Below are 21,123 nucleotides of genomic sequence, written 5' to 3'. Positions count from 1 at the left end.
ACTAGTGAAAAAAAACATCTCCCTCAGAACATGTAGTTAATTGCCTGCAGGCACTGGAGACCTCTACTGTTTAAGTAACATATTTAAACTACACTTACACAATCTTACCTTTCTCTTAGTTTTAGCATTACCTGTTGGATCTCCATGGTAACTCCATATGTAATATTTTAAAGTTCTCTAATTTTTTCTCACATGAGGCAAAAAAAACATGCCTTTGAAAATTGGCACATGTAAGGCTTAGCTTCTAAAATGTTCCAGATTTCCAGTGTTGAGATAAACTATGGATATTTGTGGTATAAGCAGCTAATGGGTTTCCAATAAATTCTGTTGAACTCATTTATGAAATTGTACATGTTTCATTTTTTTCCTCAGAAATTTTTATTAGGTTATAAAATAAGATACAAATTACAAAAGAAAATAGGAAGACAGTGAGGGGATAGGAGGGAAAAAGAAGTGAGAAAGGGCTGGGGAAAAGAAAAAAAGTGTTGACTTCTGACTCCCTCTGTTGCAAAAAAATCAAAGTTTCATTCCCCCCCCCCAAGCACAAAGTTCAGAAGTGGTTTCCATATGGCAAAAAAAAGTACTTTTATTATTTTCTTTAATCAATATGGTTGATTTAGTTATTTCTGCCAACTCCATCAGCTTCTGTAGCCATTTGTCCATGGTGGAAATCTAAATGTCCTTCCATTTTGGGGCATACAGTAGTCTTGTTGTGAAAGGTACATGTTTTATCATCTGATGGTGCAGATGAAAAATTAACTCCCAGTAATTACTTGAAATTTCAGGAATTCATGAAATGTTTTTGATGTTAGTAACACAAGACCAAACAGAATGCTTTTTATAGCAACTATCTGGACTTTTGAGGGTAGCTCATTTATGGACTGGATTGACTATCTGTTTGCTTCAAGATAAAGGGAACACTTTTTTTCCATACAATCCCAGGAAGCAGTTGGAAAAAGAGCAAACATTTTGATGTATTCAAGAACAGCACTTTTGTTTTATGTATACTAGGCATAATTTGCTCAGGTTTTCATCTAGATGTTTCCTTCAGAGTATTTGAATGCCAAACCACATTCCAGTTGGTCTTCATCCTTCAGAAAATTACATTCTTGCCTGAAATGGTCTGTTGTGGTGAAACAAACTGAAGCAACAAGGCCAAATTACAATTGAATGCCATGGACCAAAACATATTTAGAGTGCTGGATATTAATTATAAGAGTCTAATTTTTATAAGATGAACATTTATATGATCTAGATGTTCTGACAGAGGAGATTGCATGTGCTTAATTTTTTCATGGCTAGATTTCAGTAGTCTACTGGAAATTGTTCTTGCTACATCTCTCAGACTCTGATCTTAGTCCAGAAAACTGATGGTTGGAATGTTTTGAATCTTCCATACTTTTTTCTTGAAGTGTGTATTCAGATTTATGACAAATATATGGCTTAAATTTTCTGTCCCATTTTTGTGGCATTGCTGTGAATGCTGGTATTTATTTTCCTTTCTACCATTTTAAAGAAGCTTAAAGTGAAGACAGCATGGCATTTTCCAAAATAGAATATGCCTTAGAACAACATCTTGGTCTGAACTAATTCTGTGACTCCAATTATAATATATACGGAGGCAAATTAAAAGGGTCAACTCAGAATGGTATAGAATTTTATTCTTTTGCTTGGGCTAGCATAAACTAATAAAATAGAGAACATAAATTTAATTGTGTGTGGCTAACCTTCACATAAATATGCAAAACAAGATCCCATTACTGACTGTGTATAACCTTTAGGCAGAAATCTTTTGTCTGTATATTAAAAGGTTATGCATCTATCATCAGACTGAGAAGAAGAGAATGAAGATTTAATGGTCTTTGGCCCGTTGGTATGACCAAACAATTTATGTCAAATAAACTTATTAAATAGCTTTTTATTCTGATCAATAATTCAGAATGGATGAATAAGAACTGAGACTCAGACATTCTAAGAATAATAACAGTGTTTATGAAATTTTGGTAAGGAATACAGCTGCATTATGGCTGGCACTTCAAAAATCAACTTAACTAACAAAATATATATGCATGGAAATTCTTTATTTTTCTACATCTCCTAAAAAAAATCCTAGGACTAATTCCATCCATTACTTTTACCACATTTATCATCCTCTGATCATATATCTAGAATTGTGAGAATTTATGGTATTGGTAGATTCTCCATGATCATAATTTCTAGATTCCTCAGTTATCTTCAGTGTTTCTACAAGCCAAGGCACAAGGCAAATGATGAAACAACCATTCTGCTTTTTTGGTTTGTAAGAGAGATCTGTCCTTATGATTTTCTATGTGATTAGCCAATGAAGAGGCATAGCAAGTAGGAAAATAAAAATACAAATAGAAAAAGATGCATGGTGAACATAGAAAATAGGAGCAGGAAGAAGTATTAAGTTTAAGAAGTATTATTAAATTTGCCTACTTGAGTTATTTATAAGGTAATAAAGTATTAAAATCTAATAAACAAAAAAATAAAAAAGCAATATTTTACATACATACTTTCTAAATTGGCGCAGAAAGAACATTCTTTGTTGTGCTTTTTTGATGATGTTTTTGATGTTAGGTGTCCATTTTAGGTCATGTGATATAGTAGAACCTAGAAATTTGAAGGTCTTTACTGTTGATACTGTGTTGTCTAGTATTGTAAGAGGTGGTAGTATGGGAGGGTTTCTTCTAAAGTCTGCCACCATTTCTACGGTTTTGAATGTGTTCAGTTTCAGATTGCTGCGGTTACACCACAAGGCAAGTTGTATAACCTCCTGTCTGAATACAGATTCATCGTTGTCTTGAATGAGACCAATCACTGTTGTGTCATCAGCAAACTTCAGTATTTTAACAGATGGATCATTTGAGATGCAGTCATTGGTATATAGGGAGAAGAGAAGTGGAGATAGCACACAGCCTTGGGGGCCCCTCTGCTGATTGTACAGGTATCGGATGTGATTCCGCATAGCTTCACCTGCTGCTTCTTGTCTATTAGGAAGCTTATGATCCACTTACAAGTGTGTTCAGGTACTGCTAATTGGTTTAATTTACTTAGAAGAGTGTCTGGAATGGTGGTATTGAATGCTGAACTGAAGTCTACAAAGAGGACCTTTGCGTAGGTATTTGGAGATTCAAGGTGTTGTAGGATGTAATGCAGAGCCATGTTAACAGCATCATCTTTTGATCTATTTGCTCGGTATGCAAACTGCTCTATTACTTTTTATGAATATATAATTCAGCAATTTTATTCTCATAAGCCATCTTGGAAAATAACTGAGAAATAGCATAAAATACTTATAGAAACAACAAACATGCTTTATATTGCTGTTTGTATTAAGAGATGCACATGCATCATAGACTTGATATATATCACAGGTAGAACTACTTGTCTCCTATATTTTCTTCTCTGCATTGTTGAAACTTTGCTCTTGTGTTTCCATAGCATTTCTCATTTTTGGTATTCTGTTCATTGCAAAGTGAAATATGGCTTCATCAATTAACCAATTTCTTAGCAGAAAGGGAGAGGTGAAAAATTTCCATAAGGATCACTCACTGTGTTTGCAAATTTACAGAGGTTTGCAATTTGGAGGAAAGAAGTGTAGAAATGCCAGTTCTTGAAATAATAATAACAATAAAGTAGATTAGGTATACAATCAGGATGCTTAGTCCAATATTTGTTGGCAGTCTTAGTAAATTCCCATGATAAAACCTGCCTACTTACCTAAACTCTAGAGTCTAAAATGGTTATGGGAATAAAAACAGTTGTATTTTTTTCTAAAAACTGGCTCAAAACCTAGACTTATCCCAGCCTCACCCTTTGTAATGGCACCAGAGAGAACAAAAACAATTTGAGAAAATCTTTTTTAATATCTTAGTCCACTATATTTACACAGTTTTTTGCAGATTCTCCTGCTGCATATAAACTATTTCAAATGTAGGGAGCCATCTGATTTCTGATCCAAAAAGATTTTTAGTACAAGTCTTGTATCATGCCTGACTATTAATATAAAACTGGTCAGGTCAGAATGAAAACTCCTGTATACTTTTTGTATATTTTAATAGAATAGAATTGCACCTTAAAACTGTGAAATAAAGAATCTTTCTGTACAGCAAGAATGGCCAAATTTGTTTTATCCCATAAGGCCTGTGAAATACAAACGTACATTTAATAGGGTGAAATAACTTTGAAATGATATTATAAATGTTACAAATATTGAGCCAATGCTATCTCCATTCGATGTTAGTAAATGAAACCAAACCTCAAAGTGTCTTGCAGAAATGGGAGAAAGGCCTAAAAATAATTTTCTGATAAACTTTTAAATAATGTTTGCCAAAAGAAAGGTTAGTAGCTAGGTGTACTTACAAATACATCAGTGTGTGAATAAGAACAACTTGGACATGGGCCCAATAGCTACTTGATTAAATAAGGCTGCATCTGACCCAGTCTCAATAGTCATTGATAATTGATGTGCTACATTATTAATGAATTGCACATAGTTGTTTGACATCAAAGCAAAGAAGGCAGAAGTAATAAATTTAGGTCATAATGCAGATGGAAATTTTCTATATTAAATGTAAAGACCTGGGATTAAAGCATTGGCACTGTGACAGCTATATACCCTCCTTCCCTCAGCATAAGGACTGCTTACCAACGATTTCTTGAATACATGTCTACATCTCACCAGTTATATCTCTCTGTCTTCCACAAATGAGGTAGCACAAAGATTACTTAAGGTGTTAGAGTTCATCAATGATTTATCTTCATCAATGATTTAGATGAAGGGATAGAAAGGAAGTCATCAAATTTGCAGATGATACCAAGCTGGCAGAAAGATAGAGAAGAAGCTTGACAGACTAGAACACTGGGCCTTACCCAACAAAGTGAAGCACAATGATAAGAACATCTTTCTTCTCCACCAATCCAGATTTAGGCAAAAAAACCCAAATACATGGGTACAGAAAAGGTAGTGTCTGATAGTATCTATAGAATAGGTAGTACCTGGCCCAATAGTAGTAACTGTGAGTGGAATCTTGGAGTCCTAGTGGACAATCACTTAAATATGACCCAACAGAATGTTGCAGGTACAAAAAAACCCAACACAGTCCTAGGTTTAACAGAGTGATAGAATAAAGATCACATGAAGTATTAGTACTTCTTTACAAAGCCTTATTATGGCCACACTTGGAATACTGCATCCAGTTTTGGTCATCACAATATTTTTTAAAAAGCCTTATTATGGCCACACTTGGAATACTGCATCCAGTTTTGGTCATCACAATATTTTTTAAAAATGCTGAGACTCTGGAATGAGTGCAGAGAAGAGCAACAAAGCTAATCACAGAACTGAGACTAAAACATAAGAAGATGATTACAAAAATTGGGTATGTCTAGTTTCATGAAAAGAAGGACTAGACATGACATGATAGCAGTGTTACAACATCAAAGGGGCTGCCATAAAGAAGAGGGGTGGGGCCAACCTACCTACCTACCGTCCCTGTCCTATTGTTTCTTTTTTTCTTATTCATATCCATTTCATGTATTTATAGCCATGTTTATACTTATACCTGTTATCAGAGGTGCTATTCAACCAGTTCTCACCTATTCGCGTGAACTGGTAGTGGTTATTTGGCATGGGTCGCCGAACCAGTCGCACTCCCTGGCTGGCCACGCCCCCAACCTGATTGCCCAGTCGCTCACTTGCGATTGCTCTCCTAGCTTTCCATTCCCCACATCCTCTTTCTCCCCAGGGAAAAGGAAGAAAGGCATGGACGCTGCAAGTATCACTTTCCCCATGTCTGGAGTGAGAAGGAGTGTGGTCTGACAGAGGGGGTGGGGGAATACACTCAAGCCTTGGAGAAATTTAAAGGAGATGCTTCCAGAATGCTTGTCTGTTAAATGCTCTCTCTCTCTCTGTGTGTGTGTGTGTGTGTGTGTGTGTGTGTGTGTGTGTATGAGAGACAGAGAGAGAGAAAGGAAGGAAGGAAGGAAGGAAGGAAGGAAGGAAGGAAGGAAGGAAGGAAGAGGAAGGTAGAGAAAGAAAGAAAAAATAGGAAGAGAGAGAGAGAGATAAAACTCTGTGCTATTATTTTTAATTGTTCCATTATTTATCATGTGTTAATATTTTACACTGTCCCTACACCTAGAGTGATTTTCTGCCTTTCTTTTGCCCAGGGCTACCACATATTTTTCAGGGTTTACATGTATTCAATGTCAATAGTCCAGAACATAAAATACACATGTGTTTAACAAGAGTTGAAAGGGACCTTGGAGGTCTTCTAGTCCAACCCCCAGCTCAGGCAAAAAAACTGAGGATGCCAAATTCCAAGTAGAAATCCTGGGAAAGGTGTCAGAATAATACTTAGAAGGGACCTTGGGGTGAACCCTATACCATTTCAGAGAAATGGCTGCCCAGTCTTTTCTTAAAAACTTCCAGTGATTGAGCACCCAGAATTTCTGGAGGCAGGCAGTTCCACTGGTTAATTGTTCTCACTGTCAGGAAGTTTCTCCTTAGTTTTAGGTTGCTTCTCTCTGTTCAGTTTCCATCCATTGTTTCTTGTTTGCATTCTGCTTCTTTGGAAAATACATTGTCCCCCTTTCTTTGTGGCAGCCCCTTAAGAGCCTGTTGCCTATCACAGTCTTAAGCAAAGCATGTAAGCCATTTCCTCCTTTCAGTGGTCCATGAAAGTACATCTATAGTATGCAGATAATAAAGTCAAAAAAGGTGAACAACATTTTTACAGAACTATAGATAAGTTGAGGCTGGGTGACAAGGAGGGGCCAGGTGAGGCACCCTTGATGTGAGTGACATTTAGTTGGCCATGCCCACCCAGTCACATGACCACCAAGCCATGCCCACCCAGTCACATGATCACCAAGCACGCCCACCCAGTCACATGACCACAAGCCACACCCATCAAATAAACCACACCCACAGAACCGGTAGTAAAAAAATTTGAATTCCACCACTGCCTGTTATCTAATAATCTAATAATTTGGCAAAATAAATAAAATAAATAAAAATAAATATTGTCCAAACCACCTGAAGGTAGAACAAGGTTTCAGCCAAGATGGCGCTGATGATGGCTGCCTCAGTGAAATGCTCTCTAATGGTTTCTTTATTCCTTATTATTATCTGCAATTCACTTTGGATTTCATACGAGACCATCTGCTAAGAATTAGGCAATGTTTCCTTAAGTAGCAGCTTTCTGATTCCCCACCCCCACCTATATTTGCAAATGCGGAGGAGATTCTAACCAATTCCTCGGTGCTATGGATTACAACAAAGAAAGCAAAGAATCGATCACGCCAGAAGAGGAGATGAGGTAAACGAGCGGGAATTTTAAACAGACTAAGGAATAGGGGGACAAAAATTCCTCTCCCTTCAATCTTTCTGACTAATTTGTGCTCACTGGCTAACAAGATGGATGAAATTCATCTCTTAAATAGATGGAATTATGATTTTCATAATTCAGCTGTTCTTTGTTTTACTGAAACTTGGCTTAATCCACAAATTCATGGGGACAACACTATACACATCCCAGGATTTCAGACATTTAGATTTAGATCAGACAGAATTGAAGAGACATCAGGTAAAACAAAGGGTGGAGGATTATGTTTATATATCAACAACAGCTGGTCTCAGGATATAACTATAACATATAGGTTTTGTGATGAAAATTTAAGAGTCTTTAAACATCAACTGCAAGCCATTTTACTCTCCACGGGAGTTCTCATTTCTCTTAATAGTTGTGTATGTTCCTCCACAAGCCTGTGTAAACAACGCATTACGAACTCTTGCTGATCAAATTATGGAGGCTGAAGTGAAACACCCAGGTTCCCTTCCCATCATTTTAGGAAATTTCAATCAAGCAAATTTAAGGAAAGAGCTCCCAAAATATTTCCAGCATGTAAATTGTCCCACCAGAGGCAAAAATACTTTAGACCACTGCTACACAACAGTAAAAGATGCTTATAGGTCTTTACCACGAGCAACTCTCACCACTGCATGATTCACCTTGTACCTGCCTACAGACAAAGATTTAAAACCATTCAACCAACGATTAAATCAGTGAAGACTTGGTCGGATGAGGCAAAGCTGAAACTCCAGGCCTGCCTTGATTGCATTGATTGGAATGTTTTTGAAGATGCCTCTGCAGACCTATACAAACTCACAGTTACTGTAACATCATATATTAGCTTCTGCGAAGACTTATGTGTACCAACAAGGAACTTGCAAATATATAGTAACAATAAACCTTGGTTCACAAGCTAAACTTAAGCAGCTACATCGTTCCAAAGAGGAAGCCTACAGAAAAGGTGACAGAATGCTATGCAAGCAGGCCAGAAACATATTAACAAGAGAGATCAGAGCAGCAAAAAGAAGCTACTCTGAAAAGTTAGAGAATCAATTCTCAACAAATGAACCAGCAAACATGTGGAAAACTCTTAAAAACATCACTGGCTTCAGCAAACCTCCTTCCCAGACAGAAGGAAATCAACAACTAGCAGATGACCTGAATGTGTTTTACTGCAGGTTTGAAAAGAAACTACAGCCACCTATATCCACAACCCACATCTCAAACACACCAACAGCCAAGCCTCCTACAACTGGCCCCAATCCATTGGGCTCACAACCTCTGGTGATCACAGAAAAAGAAGTGCAAGATCTATTACACAGACAGAAGCCAGGAAAAGTACCAGGGCCAGACAAGATAACTCCTTCTTGCTTAAAAGTCTGTGCTAACCAATTGGCCCCCATCTTCATCCAAATCTTCAATAGATCACTAAAGATGTGCTATGTTCATTCCTGCTTCAAACCTAATGTTCTTTCTGCACCAATTCACAAAGCTCAAACTGCCCAAGGAGCTGCTGATACAGTTCTACAGAGGAATGATTGAGTCTATCATCTGCACATCTATAACTGTCTGGTTTGGTTCTGCAACCCAACAGGAAAGACACAGACTTCAGAGGATAATTAGGACTGCAGAAAAAACAATTACTACCCACCTGCCTTCAATTGAGGACCTGTATACTGCATGAGTCAAAAAGAGGGCTGTGAAAAAATTTACAGACCCCTCACATCCCAAACATAAACTGTTTCAACTCCTTCCCTCAAAGTGACGCTATAGAGCACTGCACAACAGAACAACTACACACAAGAACAGTGTTTTCCCGAAAGCCATCACTCTGCTAAACAAATAATTCCCTCAACACTGTTCAACTATTTACAAAGTGTATAGTACTATTACTGTTAATCTTCTCATCACTCCTTCTTACCCATCCCCTCCCACTTGTGACAACTTTGTTGCTTGTATCCGTACAATTTATATTGACTGTTTCCTAGTATGATTTGATTGTTGATTGTACCCTATGACTATCATTAAGTGTTGTACATTATGATTCTTGATTCTTAACGAATGTACCTTTTCTTTATGTATACTGAGCGTATTTACACCAAGACAAATTCCTTGTGTGTCCAATCACACTTGGCCAATAAAGTATTCTATTCTATTCTATCCCATTCTATTCTATTCTAGATTCATATGGCAATAAATGTTTTTCAAATACTAGGTCTTAAGCTATGAATTTAGACATGGAGTAGTATCCAAGGCAATGGGCATAATTTGCCAATTATACGCTCTCAATGCTTTGTCCATTTTATTCCTAATCTTACATTTACTGTAGTTCTGCAAATATTTCCAAAATTAAATGAGACCATGAGCCCATAGTTCAGTCCATATGGGAAAAAATGGTTTTTGTTTTCCTTTTGTGCCAAGCCAGAGTCTGACACCAGTCTGTCTTGGGAATCCTTATGGATTTTACAGGACAAGAGAAGGATGCAAAAAAGCAATATTTGACTATTCAGATTGTCTATATAATATCTTCTGCCAAAATGAACACTCATACAATTTTATCAAAAAGTGCCTAATCACTCAATCTGTTACAGCACAGTGAATATAAGCTATAAAAAAAGGATAACATTACCATACATCAAAAACATTTTGGAAGCAACCCACAGATTATTATAATTATTGGCATCACCATAGCACTCAAAACACCAAAGCATCAGAAAACATCTTAAGTCCGTGGTGGCTAATATTTTTGGGTTCCTCTGCCGAAAATTGTGTGTGTCAGCACCAAGAAGGCAATGAACCCCCGCCCCCTGTGCATGTGCATGCGACCCCTGCCACCCCCTTATCTGCACTGTATGCCTCCCAGCTGATTTTTGGCCCATTTGAGGCCTTTTTTAGCCTCCCAGAGGCTTGAGGGAAACCTCTGCAGCTTTTGGAGGCTGAAAAATGGGCCAGTTTTGTCATTTCCAGGCCTGTTTTTTGGCCTGCAAGTACAATTAAAGGAACTGGACTGGTTTACAAGTTCAAATCAAAATCTGTCCTATCTTCTCCATACAATTTTATTATGTCTAGGTAAGATGCACATTTTTCTTAAATCCTGGGAAAAACAGAATGAATTGACTTTATATTACAGTATCTCTTTGTTTCTTTTTGTTAACTATCCAGTAAACAACAAAAAGAAAAAAAAAGCCATGGATGTTCCAGGATTCATTAAGAATCTATCATTATGAACCACAATAGGCAGGAAAAGGTAAAGAAATACAGGAAGATCTGCTTAAAATAGAATTTATAAAAGTTTCCATGTTATACCGAACAATCCAATGTTGGTTTGGATGATAAGTATTTCTATTTAATCAATGGTCTAAAACTATGGAATTAAACTAATTCTCCATTATTATTTTTTAACAATTTTCTGGATAATAACAACAATTTAGAATTATATTGGGAATATAATTACTCATTACTTATTTCCTTTGCACATGACTTCATGAAGAAAAAATACCAGATATTTATTAATTACTCCTATCCCATTAAAGAAGCATGTTTGTTTTGGAAAAATGTAAGTATGATTTAATTGTTTCATTGGGGAATTAAATTCAAATACATTGTGAAATATAAGAAATGACACAATGCATTTTTCAATTTTTACAGACTCTGCTTTCTGCTTGCCTGCCTGTTCTTTTTTGAATAGTAATATCCCCAATTTAACATTCCTTTCGGGATTCAATCACTTTTTACTTAGGGGAGAATTATAATCCCTATTTATTATTATGCATATTGATAAATGTGTAAAACACATTCCTTTTCTCTTTACCTTGTATTCACTTTAATGCTCCTTTGTCCTTCTCTGCTTACACTACATGATGATGTATTCTGTAACCTAGGAAATCAATACTATTCCATCCCTGAGGATTTGGGGATACTTTCCATTTAGATGAATATTAATGAGAAAATTAAAATATCTTCTTAGATCATGTAGCATTTTTCTGGCATGGAATTCTCAGAAATACTATTATTAGAACTGTGTATTTTCTTGCTTTTGTACCATTTGGTTAGGGCAGTGTTTCTGAACTTTGGTGACTTTAAGATGGCCTTTAACTCCCAGAATTCACCAGCAAGAATTCTGGGAGTTGAAGTCCACATATTTTAAAGTTACCAAAGTTGAGAGACTCTGGGTTAGGTATACTGTTCGCATTATAACCAATTAACAATATTACTTAGCTATTTTCAAATGGTTTGACTTTTAATTTATTGTACTAAATTGGAAGACTTGCATATTGGTCATAAAGCAAGTACTATATTATCCTGAAATTTTAGTTTAAATTAGTAAATTTGATTTACTTGGCATGAATGTAGACTGATGAATTATTTGAAAACTCATACTTTTCTGAGGGTCAATAGTTCTGTGTAAATTATGAACATTAGCTACCATGGTAAAACTTCCTGAGAGCTGTGTATGGTTTACAAAGACTGATAAAATCCTATATGTTTAATCTCTGATCAAACTCCATTTTAAAGAGATGTTTTTCAATGTATATTTTAACACTAGAATTGGTTCAGTAACTCATTTGATATAAAAGAAAACAAGCTTTGTGACAGGAACTGAACATCCCAAGAATGACACAAAATGTAAAGCTTTGAATGAAAGAAAAAAGAAAGAAAGAAAAAGAAAAGAAAGAAGATTAAAATATAAGGAAATGAAGAAGTGAGTTATAAAATGATGACAATGCTAATTTGGGTGTACATAGCATTTACAAATATAATCTCTCATGTATTTTAAATTGTATAATCTAAGAGTTCTAAGCTTGTTAACTAATGTTGAACATGACCAACAGCAGTAGCAAAAATCTGGCTATTCAAATCCATGTTCACAAGACTAAAAAACAAAAACCCTAATAGGATTTTTCATTTGAATACATTGTTGAAGCATTTAATGTTATCCTTTAATTTCAGTTAGAGTTAGACTTAATACATGGCACTAAAACTATAAACAAACTGTGTGTACAATATTGTATTTTTACATTAAAAAATGAATTGCTACCCTATCATGATTGGTTGCATTTTTTTAATTCACCTACCTTCATGCAAGGAACTTCCTGGATAGATATTTAAAGCAGTTCAAAAATTAATTATAGTGGTTTTTCCATTAATTACCAAAAATTGCATATTAACATGCTTAGTGTTAATAGCTGACCTACAAAAGAAAAAAAATCTTAAAATAATAAATATGCTGTTATCTATTGGTTCCTTTATTTTTACTTTTTTATTCTTACCTTCTAAACATGAATATTAAATAGCTAAATTAATTTTAGAAACCTTACTTACAATATTGTATTTAAAATAATTAATTATAAAATAGGTATTTAGAGGAAAAAGTTAGGGAAAAAAGCTCTATGTGAATAAATGACAGTATAAAAGTTAAGCTTTAATACAAGTTCCTTAAAAAAAGTTTCTATCCCAAAATAATGGCAAGCAATAAACTTTTCTGCCCTTCTGTGCCCTTGCATGACCAAAACAGGTAATTTCAGGATAGCCAAGAACGATAGAAGCATTTGAAGAGAATATCAGGTATATCATGAGCACAAGTACAATGTAAGTACAGTCATTTAAGAATATTGCTTTGCAGGATGTAATGCATTTTTCCCACTCAAATGATCATTATCTTTTGTAGAGATACAATTATATTGAACATTTTTCAAAATTAGTTTATATTTGAATGGCAATAAAAATTCTTATAGTAATTCATTTCTAATGCAGAGATACCACATAGGAGATGGAAATACCAACTTTTCTAGAAGCTGATTTATTTATTTTCAAATATATACTGCTGTCTCCAGAAAAGCAGCCAAAAAATGCAAGTTTTGTTTTAAAGTGGATTAGCACTTGATCACATTACAATTAATAGAAAAGACAGACATATTTTATTTTAGTACTGGTCTTGAGAGAGTTGAAGTCAGCAAGCATAAGGATAAGAAGAAGATATCTGTCCTTTGTCCTTAACGGGGAGTGTTCACAAGCTGCACTTTAGATGCTTCTCAGTCAACTGAGAAACACCACCTGAGAGCCCCCCAGCTTGGAAGTGCAAATAGTTTGTAGTACTGTAATTTGTTCTGCAAAAGAAAAAGAATTAGGCAAAACAAAAGATCTGAACATTTGCAAAGTGTGTCCATAATCAGGCCATTGGCTGTTTTGAAGAGCAAACACTTTCAAAACCATACATCTAGTCTTATGTATCTCATGTTCTTTTACTCAATAAAGCTTGCAGATGATTATGAAATTTCACTTGAACTTTGTAGCCAATCTTATTTGAAGTAAATCAGTGTGCTATTATTCCACTATACTTTTATGAACAATTCACACCTTAAAATTTCTCATCTATTTTCCATCTTTAATGAACATTTTACTAAGATACAGATACTCATTTGCATGTTTGCACAATCATATCAATGTTTCTTTTTGCAGCATATTTTAATCAATCCATGAGCATTAGATATTTAATTTCTATGTCATTTATACAATAAACTGATTGTTTGGGAATGATGGGAACATTTTGCATAGAATATACAAGTTTAGCTGATGTAGGTGAATACTTTCTAATCCTACTATATGCTATTTTAGCTGTCCCCTGGAGCACAATCCTCTGAAAACAGTAAGGATAAAATCCCTTGGTTAGTTACAATATTGTGGTACATAGACCAAACCACAAATATATTGTTACAAGACTTTTTTCTTGCTAGAATTGTGGCCCAGAAATATATACGAATCTCATCTAACTATTGACAATACGATTCTATTATCTGAGTCCAAATAAAGGCATTTATGATCCTTGGAACAAATCCCATTGGTACAACCTAAGGTTACACAGTAAATCATAGCAAGAGCTACACTATCTGTGATTTTTTTTCCATTAAACATAACTTAGTCATAGTTTAATGTTTGTTTTATCAGAGCCATTAATTCTAAGCAGTTTCATCCAGTGCTTACTATACTTTGCTACCTTTATTTTCCACCAGAAATATAATGAGCAATCCTGATGTTTTAGAATTAAACAGTCATCATTCCCAAGGATCATGAATACACAAACTCCCACATATTTAGGAACTCTAGGCTGAAGAAGGTTAATAAGTCATTTGTCTTATACATAACTCAGCATATTTTGGTAATATAGAAAGTAATCTGGAAAAATATCTGAAAAACATAATAGTGAACAAATTATCCTAATTAAAATATAACTATAGTTTGTCATATGGGGAACCCAAGAGTTTTGACATACATAAAATCTTCTTTGCTCACAAGCAAATGGGCCATGCAAGGCATTATAAGATGTAAATGTGGGAGTTGGTGGCTCCATTAAAATAAGCAAATATTTTGATTTTATCACAAGTACTCAGTATTAAAATATTTTTCCTTTTCCTAAATGGGATAAAAAATATCTTCCTCTTATTTATAGAGCAGAGAATATGTTTCAAAATTCAAATAATGTTTACATTGGACATACTGTATGGAACTAAGACAGAAAATTTTTAAATATTTAAAATTTTCATTTATAAAGGCAATAATACTTAAAAGCTACAATTAAATCAAGATGCTATATTTAATACGTGTGTGTTTCTGTCCAGCAGTTCATTTATAGATAACTGCCCTGAGTAAAAGCTAAATGCTGCTTAGCAAAATAGATTTCAAAATTAAAACAACAGCTGCAGTAATATAAAAGTTCATAAAACTATTCAAAGTAATGCAATATATTTCAGGCATATTTAGTTTGTATTAAGAAGAAAAATGGCTCCAATCTTTACTTCTTCATACACACATTTTCTACTGCATACATAAGAAAACCAGGAATATGTTCAGAAGATTTAACTGTGCTTAATGGAATGTTACAGAATTCTTTACCAGAGATTGCTAAAAGGCATGGTTTGAAACAGAGAAACTTTTTTTTTTAACGTTGAAGACTTCATAAAATACTGTTGCTTTAAACAGCATTCACATCTTTTTTTAACTGTTCACAAAAACCACATGGAATGGCAGTTAACAAAAGATGAACACAGTTCATAACATCAGATCTCAGTCATTATTCTCTGGTATCTTTTAATATGATGCAAATATGTAAACTTTATCCTTTTATAAGCTTTACATTCCTAAACTGAGTCCTAGCAATCATCAAGCTATTGCATGCCCCATTCAAGAAAAATATGTTTGTTGGAACTGTGTAGCTTAAAGAGTTACATTTCCAAACTTCTTTACCTAGAGCTTTCTTTAAATTATTATTAATTTAAAATATTTATTGAACTATTTTAAGAAACCGAACAAATTAATTGGTTGCTTTTATGAAATGATTCCTTATAGTAAGTAAGTAAAAAAAAAAAAAGATTTATCACAGTTTTGGCAATTTGTATAAGTTCTTATTGAAACAATCTTCACATGTTCTTGATCGAATGGACACTGTTGTGCTCTTGGTCCTTTCACTGGTATGATCTGAAGCAGTAGACTCCATATAGCTTGTGCTTTTTATCCGGAAAGCCCACCAAACGCACTGCTGCTTCATTAGGGCTACAGCGTTTTCTTGGCTTGGAAATGGGATATCGGACACTGCCATCAGCCAGCCAGCCGGCATCACAACGGTCATATCCTAGGAGTTTCCAGGCTGCAAACATTTGGCCTACTTTAGCAATCTGTGCACCATCATTGATGCAGGCTTGCACGGCTTCATCATAGGTCAGCTTGGTCGGGTGTATTAGATAATAAAAACGGCCTGATGGAATATAGAAAGGTTATAATACATATTAAAAAAAGCTTTTCAATTAAAATACATTTTAAAGATTCTTTTTAAAAATCCATTATATTTATTAAGAGTGCGTGTGTGTGCGTACGTGCGTGCGTGTGTGTAAAACAGTTCAGAACTATAGTTACTATAGTTATAGTTATCCCTAAAATTATAGGGTGGAAACTTCATTCTTTCTATAAATGTGCAGACTTTTTCTACTGGCAAGATTACATTTTCTAATATACTTATGGAAGGGTAAAAAGTGATACATCCTTTAACACTATTGTGTTAAAAAGATTACTGAATCTTTACCTAACTGAAATTTGCTTCATAAATATCTGTAAAATTATACATAAACACTTATAATTATCTAAATCATCCAATTTCAATATTGTCTATAGAAGGATACTAGAAGGAACAAGGGCTGCAACAGACTTAAATCAGCAGAAATGGCTCTTCACTTTATATATACTGTATGGCAACATAACTGCTCAAGGTGCTTCTGCATGGCTTTTCACACTGTCATTAATATGTGTATATTTCACTCACACTGGATAATCCTATGTCTCTAATGTAAATAATTCTAGTTTTGATCTTGATATTTAGTGCAATTAATTTTATATTGTACTCTAATATTTTCAGTCAAAAGGTACAAATGTAAAGTACAGTTTTTTAAAAATAGAATTTGAACCCAGACCTTGACTGAAACCTTATCTAAATAAAGTGGTTTCCTTAATCCAACAATCCCTGATTATTTCTCCATTGATTTGCAAGGCTATTTTGAAGAATCAGAGGGTCCACTTCCTTAAGAAAGTACAAAAAACAAGAGAAAATCATCACTTCTCCCTTCATCTAGGAAGCAGATTTAAGAAAGCCCTTTCTCAAAGCCCAAATGATGTGCAAGCTATGTTATTTATATGGGAGGGGATCAGGACTTATGAGAAGCTGCATTTTCATTATAAATAGTGGTCAGTCTCTTTAGAACTCATTGTTTGTATTTATTCATTTTCCACAAATTTCAGATAATGCTTATATGGCACAAGATTTATTTGCCTCAGTTCAGTCAGCCACTTATGGAAAGAAAATAGCTGGATCTGGATCAGGTAAACATTTGTACAATGTTTAAAGCCTATTTGTTTTGGAAATGCATTCTTCAGGGTTGCCCAATGAATAGTCATGTTTACTGTTCTCATGTTCTAAGGCAAATAAATTTGATTGTGACTACTCAGAGCATATGTATGCAGAACAAGGGTGCATCCCTTTGTGTGTGGGCTACAAGCCAAACATCTGTTATTCAAGAGGCATACAAGTTAGGACGCACATGAGATGCCTGGTTCTGAGTTATCCAACTTCCTGCTGAAAGGAATGGTCTGCCATGTTGGCTTCCTTGTTTTCTCTCTTGGGTAGATAAGTGTTCTCCTGTTAATTTCCCCAGAGATAATGTGGCATTGTTTTCTCACATTATTTTAATATTGTCAGCACTGTTTTCTGTTTAAAATTCAGAAGTTTTTCCATTTCTAACATATTTAAAGCCTGAGACAATAATTTGCTTTATGATTAATTTTTAGCAATCTTGTTGCATATGAATTTCTTGGTAGAAATGGTAGAATATTTTTTTTCAAGTATATTATAAAGAAGTTTCATATCAAGTATCAGTCCCCAAACTCCTCTGAGTTGCATCAAGCAAATTTTGTTAATCAGCGAGCAAGAATGCTGGACTATTCAAACATAACATGGAAGTAAAATTTCTACATTATTCATTATGTATTCTTTTCCACCATTTCTTTATATTGGAAATGTGCCCACTTGCCTTGGAAAAGAGACAATGAAAAAATGAGAACATAGACATCATCTTGGGGAACTGCAGGTCATAGCTATGCACAACCTTATTGGGATGCCTTTTGATAAATGTATGTTTTGTGATCAGCTATCCCACAATATCAGCCATTTGTGAGAGAATTATTATCACATTAAAATTCCAAATATGATCAAAAAATTGCCTTCTCCTGTTATAATAACAGCTCTTTGGTGTTTCCATGATCTGATGCTTGATCTTTCTAAATAAAAGAATTGATGAACTGAACTGAGTTTGAACTGAAAACTACTGGGGACTTTTTGCATGTAAAACTCATTGAACATCTGAGCTATAATTCCTTCTGAAATAAATAAAAATTAATATTGAGTGTCACACTTCACTGCAGAGACCTCCAAAGGGGTCAAATTACTTACCAGTAAAATGAGAGGTAAAACAAAAGACATCATATCTGTTTTGTTCTTTATTTGAGAAACCATAATTTCGGATTCCAGGCACTGTGTTCTTCCCACCACAAGGGTCTCTGGGATTTCTAATTGGATATTGTGCTGACCCATCATTGAGCCAGCCTGCATTACACCAGTCCAGTCCTGACCTCCATGCTTCATATAACTGGTCAAATGAAGCTATAACTGCATCCTGGTCGAGGCAGGCTTGCTGAGCTTCATAGAAGTTTAATTTATAGCGACCCAGTCGTGGGAAGTAAGGAAATACAACGCCTAAAAGAGAGCAGAAGAGGAAAAGATGGCTGCTTAATTAATTAATCAATCAATCAATGGAGAGCAACCCACCACTGGCAGGATGCCCAAGGTCTTAAGCCTTCATTTTGCACTATGTTTAGATCATACTAGAATTCAGCAACAAGTTTACTTATTTTTCAGTGGTACATTTTTTTCTTTTTATGTCTCAAAATAAAATCAGCTCAAAATATTAATATTACAGCACTGCTGAAATTGAGGCTTATAGATGGAAACTGAAAAACATAAATGGTGCTCTCCCCCAATTGAAAGGCATTTCAAAAATGACAACACTGGTTAGAATAGATGGAAGAAGAATGGAGATCTTACCATGACCAAAACAACAATCTGTTAAATTTATATTTGGGAATGCTGCCTAACTGTTTAGTCTAAGAGTTTTGTCTGACTGTCTCTTTAGACCATATACATTGAAGCTTACCTTTCCTGATGGAATACCACCAATTCTTTATGCAATACTCAAATGTGGGTTAGGGTCAAGGTTAGGGTTTTTCATCTATCAAATACATTATTTTGGCTTCGTTGCTTCATTATTAGCATGCTTGTTTTAAAGAGCAAGTAAGAAAACCAATTGTTTGATTTGGGCATGTGAACTTTATGAACGGCCAGAAAATTTGTCATTTGATGTGTATTGGAACAGGAAACCTACAATAAGCTCTAAATTCGGATTTATCTTTAATGCTATTTCCCCAAACAAAATACAGTGGTAGCTATTGGCTCTAACTGAAACTTAATTGCTTTCCATATGTAAGTGAGAAGGCCCTACAAATATAGTAAGACTGGAAACTACACCAGATCAAACCAGCCAGTCAGTATTGTTGAAACTGGTCCAGTATGTGAGTAAAGCTTCCATTTCCTTCTTAAAATTGATCTTTTGCTCCTCTGAAATAAGATGTTTGATTTAAGAAACAGAATGGAAGAAATGCAGCATATAAATGCTTAAAATGGCTACCTAGGTAGCTTCTATGGCTAAGTACTGTACATTCTCCAGCCAAAATATTTTCCTCCCCATCAAATTAAGGCTGTTAAAACAGCTGAACCATCCATCCACAAAAATGCCTTAAATCAGAATGGCCAAAATATTGCTCCATTCAGCCTTGCAGAGCCTCATGGTTTTGTTTTTTTAGTGTAGGTATTTTGATCTGTTATGATTTTTTCTATATAAGTTGTTTTTCTCTTTTGTAAGTTCCCAGAGTTGTTCAGAAGTCAGGTTGCTTTGAAATTGAATTCAATATACACAGAACCTGAAGCAAAGATGTTTTGGATTTAATAACATGTGTAAAGGGCATATTCATGCAATCTAGCTCAGGATTCCATAAAGACTTTCACTTATAAATAAGGTCTTCTGCCTCCATTAAGTGTTTCCTGATGTTATGGACACATAGCATCTGTATGAGGTTAAGGACAGAGCTAATTACTCGGAAGTCTTAAATTGAATTGAATTATTTTATAAAGATTGAACAGAGAGATAAACAAAGTTCCCTTCCTACAAAATAAAATATAAGCTTAACAAATTTAACTAATCCAATAATCCTTATTAATTAAAGAAAATATATATATAATCTGGCTGGATTCTGATAGATGATTAGATTGAGAAATTAAAGTGATATTGTCTGAACAATAGTAATAGCAATATTTTTAATGAATAATTTCTGTTTAACTAGGAAGCTTACCATCCAAATCTAGAGTTATAACAGCTGAGTCATCTTCTAAGCCTTCAATGACTTCGCATTTGTACTTCCCATAATCTTCCAGCATTAAATTTGAGATTACCAGAGAGGCATCATTTTCAGTGCTTTTCTTCAAGAATACCCTTCCTTGGTAATTGCCATAACTTTTTTTGTGGTAGCCCATTTCAACATAGACATCCACTTCTTTGAGGTAATCTGAAGTGAGTTTGGTCCACTTGACACGAACTCTATGGAATTCTGAGACAGGTAATGTATTGTCACGGTAAAATTTACATGGCAGAGTAACACTTCCACCACGATTTGAGAAGATTTTAGTTTGTTCTGCTTTCACAAGAAGGTGAGGTCCATTTTCTAATAACATGTTGGGAAAAAAAGTAATTAGAATGGCTGAAATATACTAAACAGTTTCAGAGATGAAAATAGTCACATTCCTCAGCATGTTAAAAAATCTATGGATATGTACAATCTGATTCAATACTCTCCTTCTTTCTGTTCCTCATGCCTCTCACTCATGAAGAATATAAATGGTTAACATACATGAAATAACTTCTCCAATTATCTCCATCATAATTCAGACATGATCCAGATACTACATTTTATCATGCAAGATGGCATTCATTTATCTGAAAAGCAGATCTTGTTCCTGAAGGAATAATGCTAGGAAGAAGATGATGTTATTGTTATTGTTGATAATGATGAAAACTAAGGGTCAATAGATAGAAAT

General features: G+C 34.7%; 1 protein-coding gene across 1 annotated transcript in view; it reads right to left on the bottom strand.

Annotated features, from left to right (window-relative positions):
* Positions 1-12,800: 12,800 nt before the first annotated feature.
* The window catches only part of HAPLN1 (hyaluronan and proteoglycan link protein 1), a 75,966-nt gene continuing 67,643 nt past the window's right edge, over positions 12,801-21,123 (bottom strand). The window contains exons 3-5 of the mRNA XM_026718822.2: positions 20,382-20,750; positions 18,370-18,672; positions 12,801-16,128 (exon numbers count right to left, since the gene is read on the bottom strand). Of these exons, the coding sequence (XP_026574607.1) occupies positions 15,839-16,128; positions 18,370-18,672; positions 20,382-20,750 (962 nt within the window). The 3' untranslated portion in view covers positions 12,801-15,838. The remainder of the gene's footprint in view (positions 16,129-18,369; positions 18,673-20,381; positions 20,751-21,123) is intronic.

The sequence above is a fragment of the Pseudonaja textilis genome, chromosome 2 (assembly GCF_049901715.1).
Source record: "Pseudonaja textilis isolate UNSWEBS1 chromosome 2, rPseTex1.2, whole genome shotgun sequence".
NCBI lineage: Eukaryota > Metazoa > Chordata > Lepidosauria > Squamata > Elapidae > Pseudonaja > Pseudonaja textilis.
The sequence above is the reverse complement of the archived record's forward strand: the minus strand, read 5'-3'. Positions and strand labels throughout refer to the sequence as shown.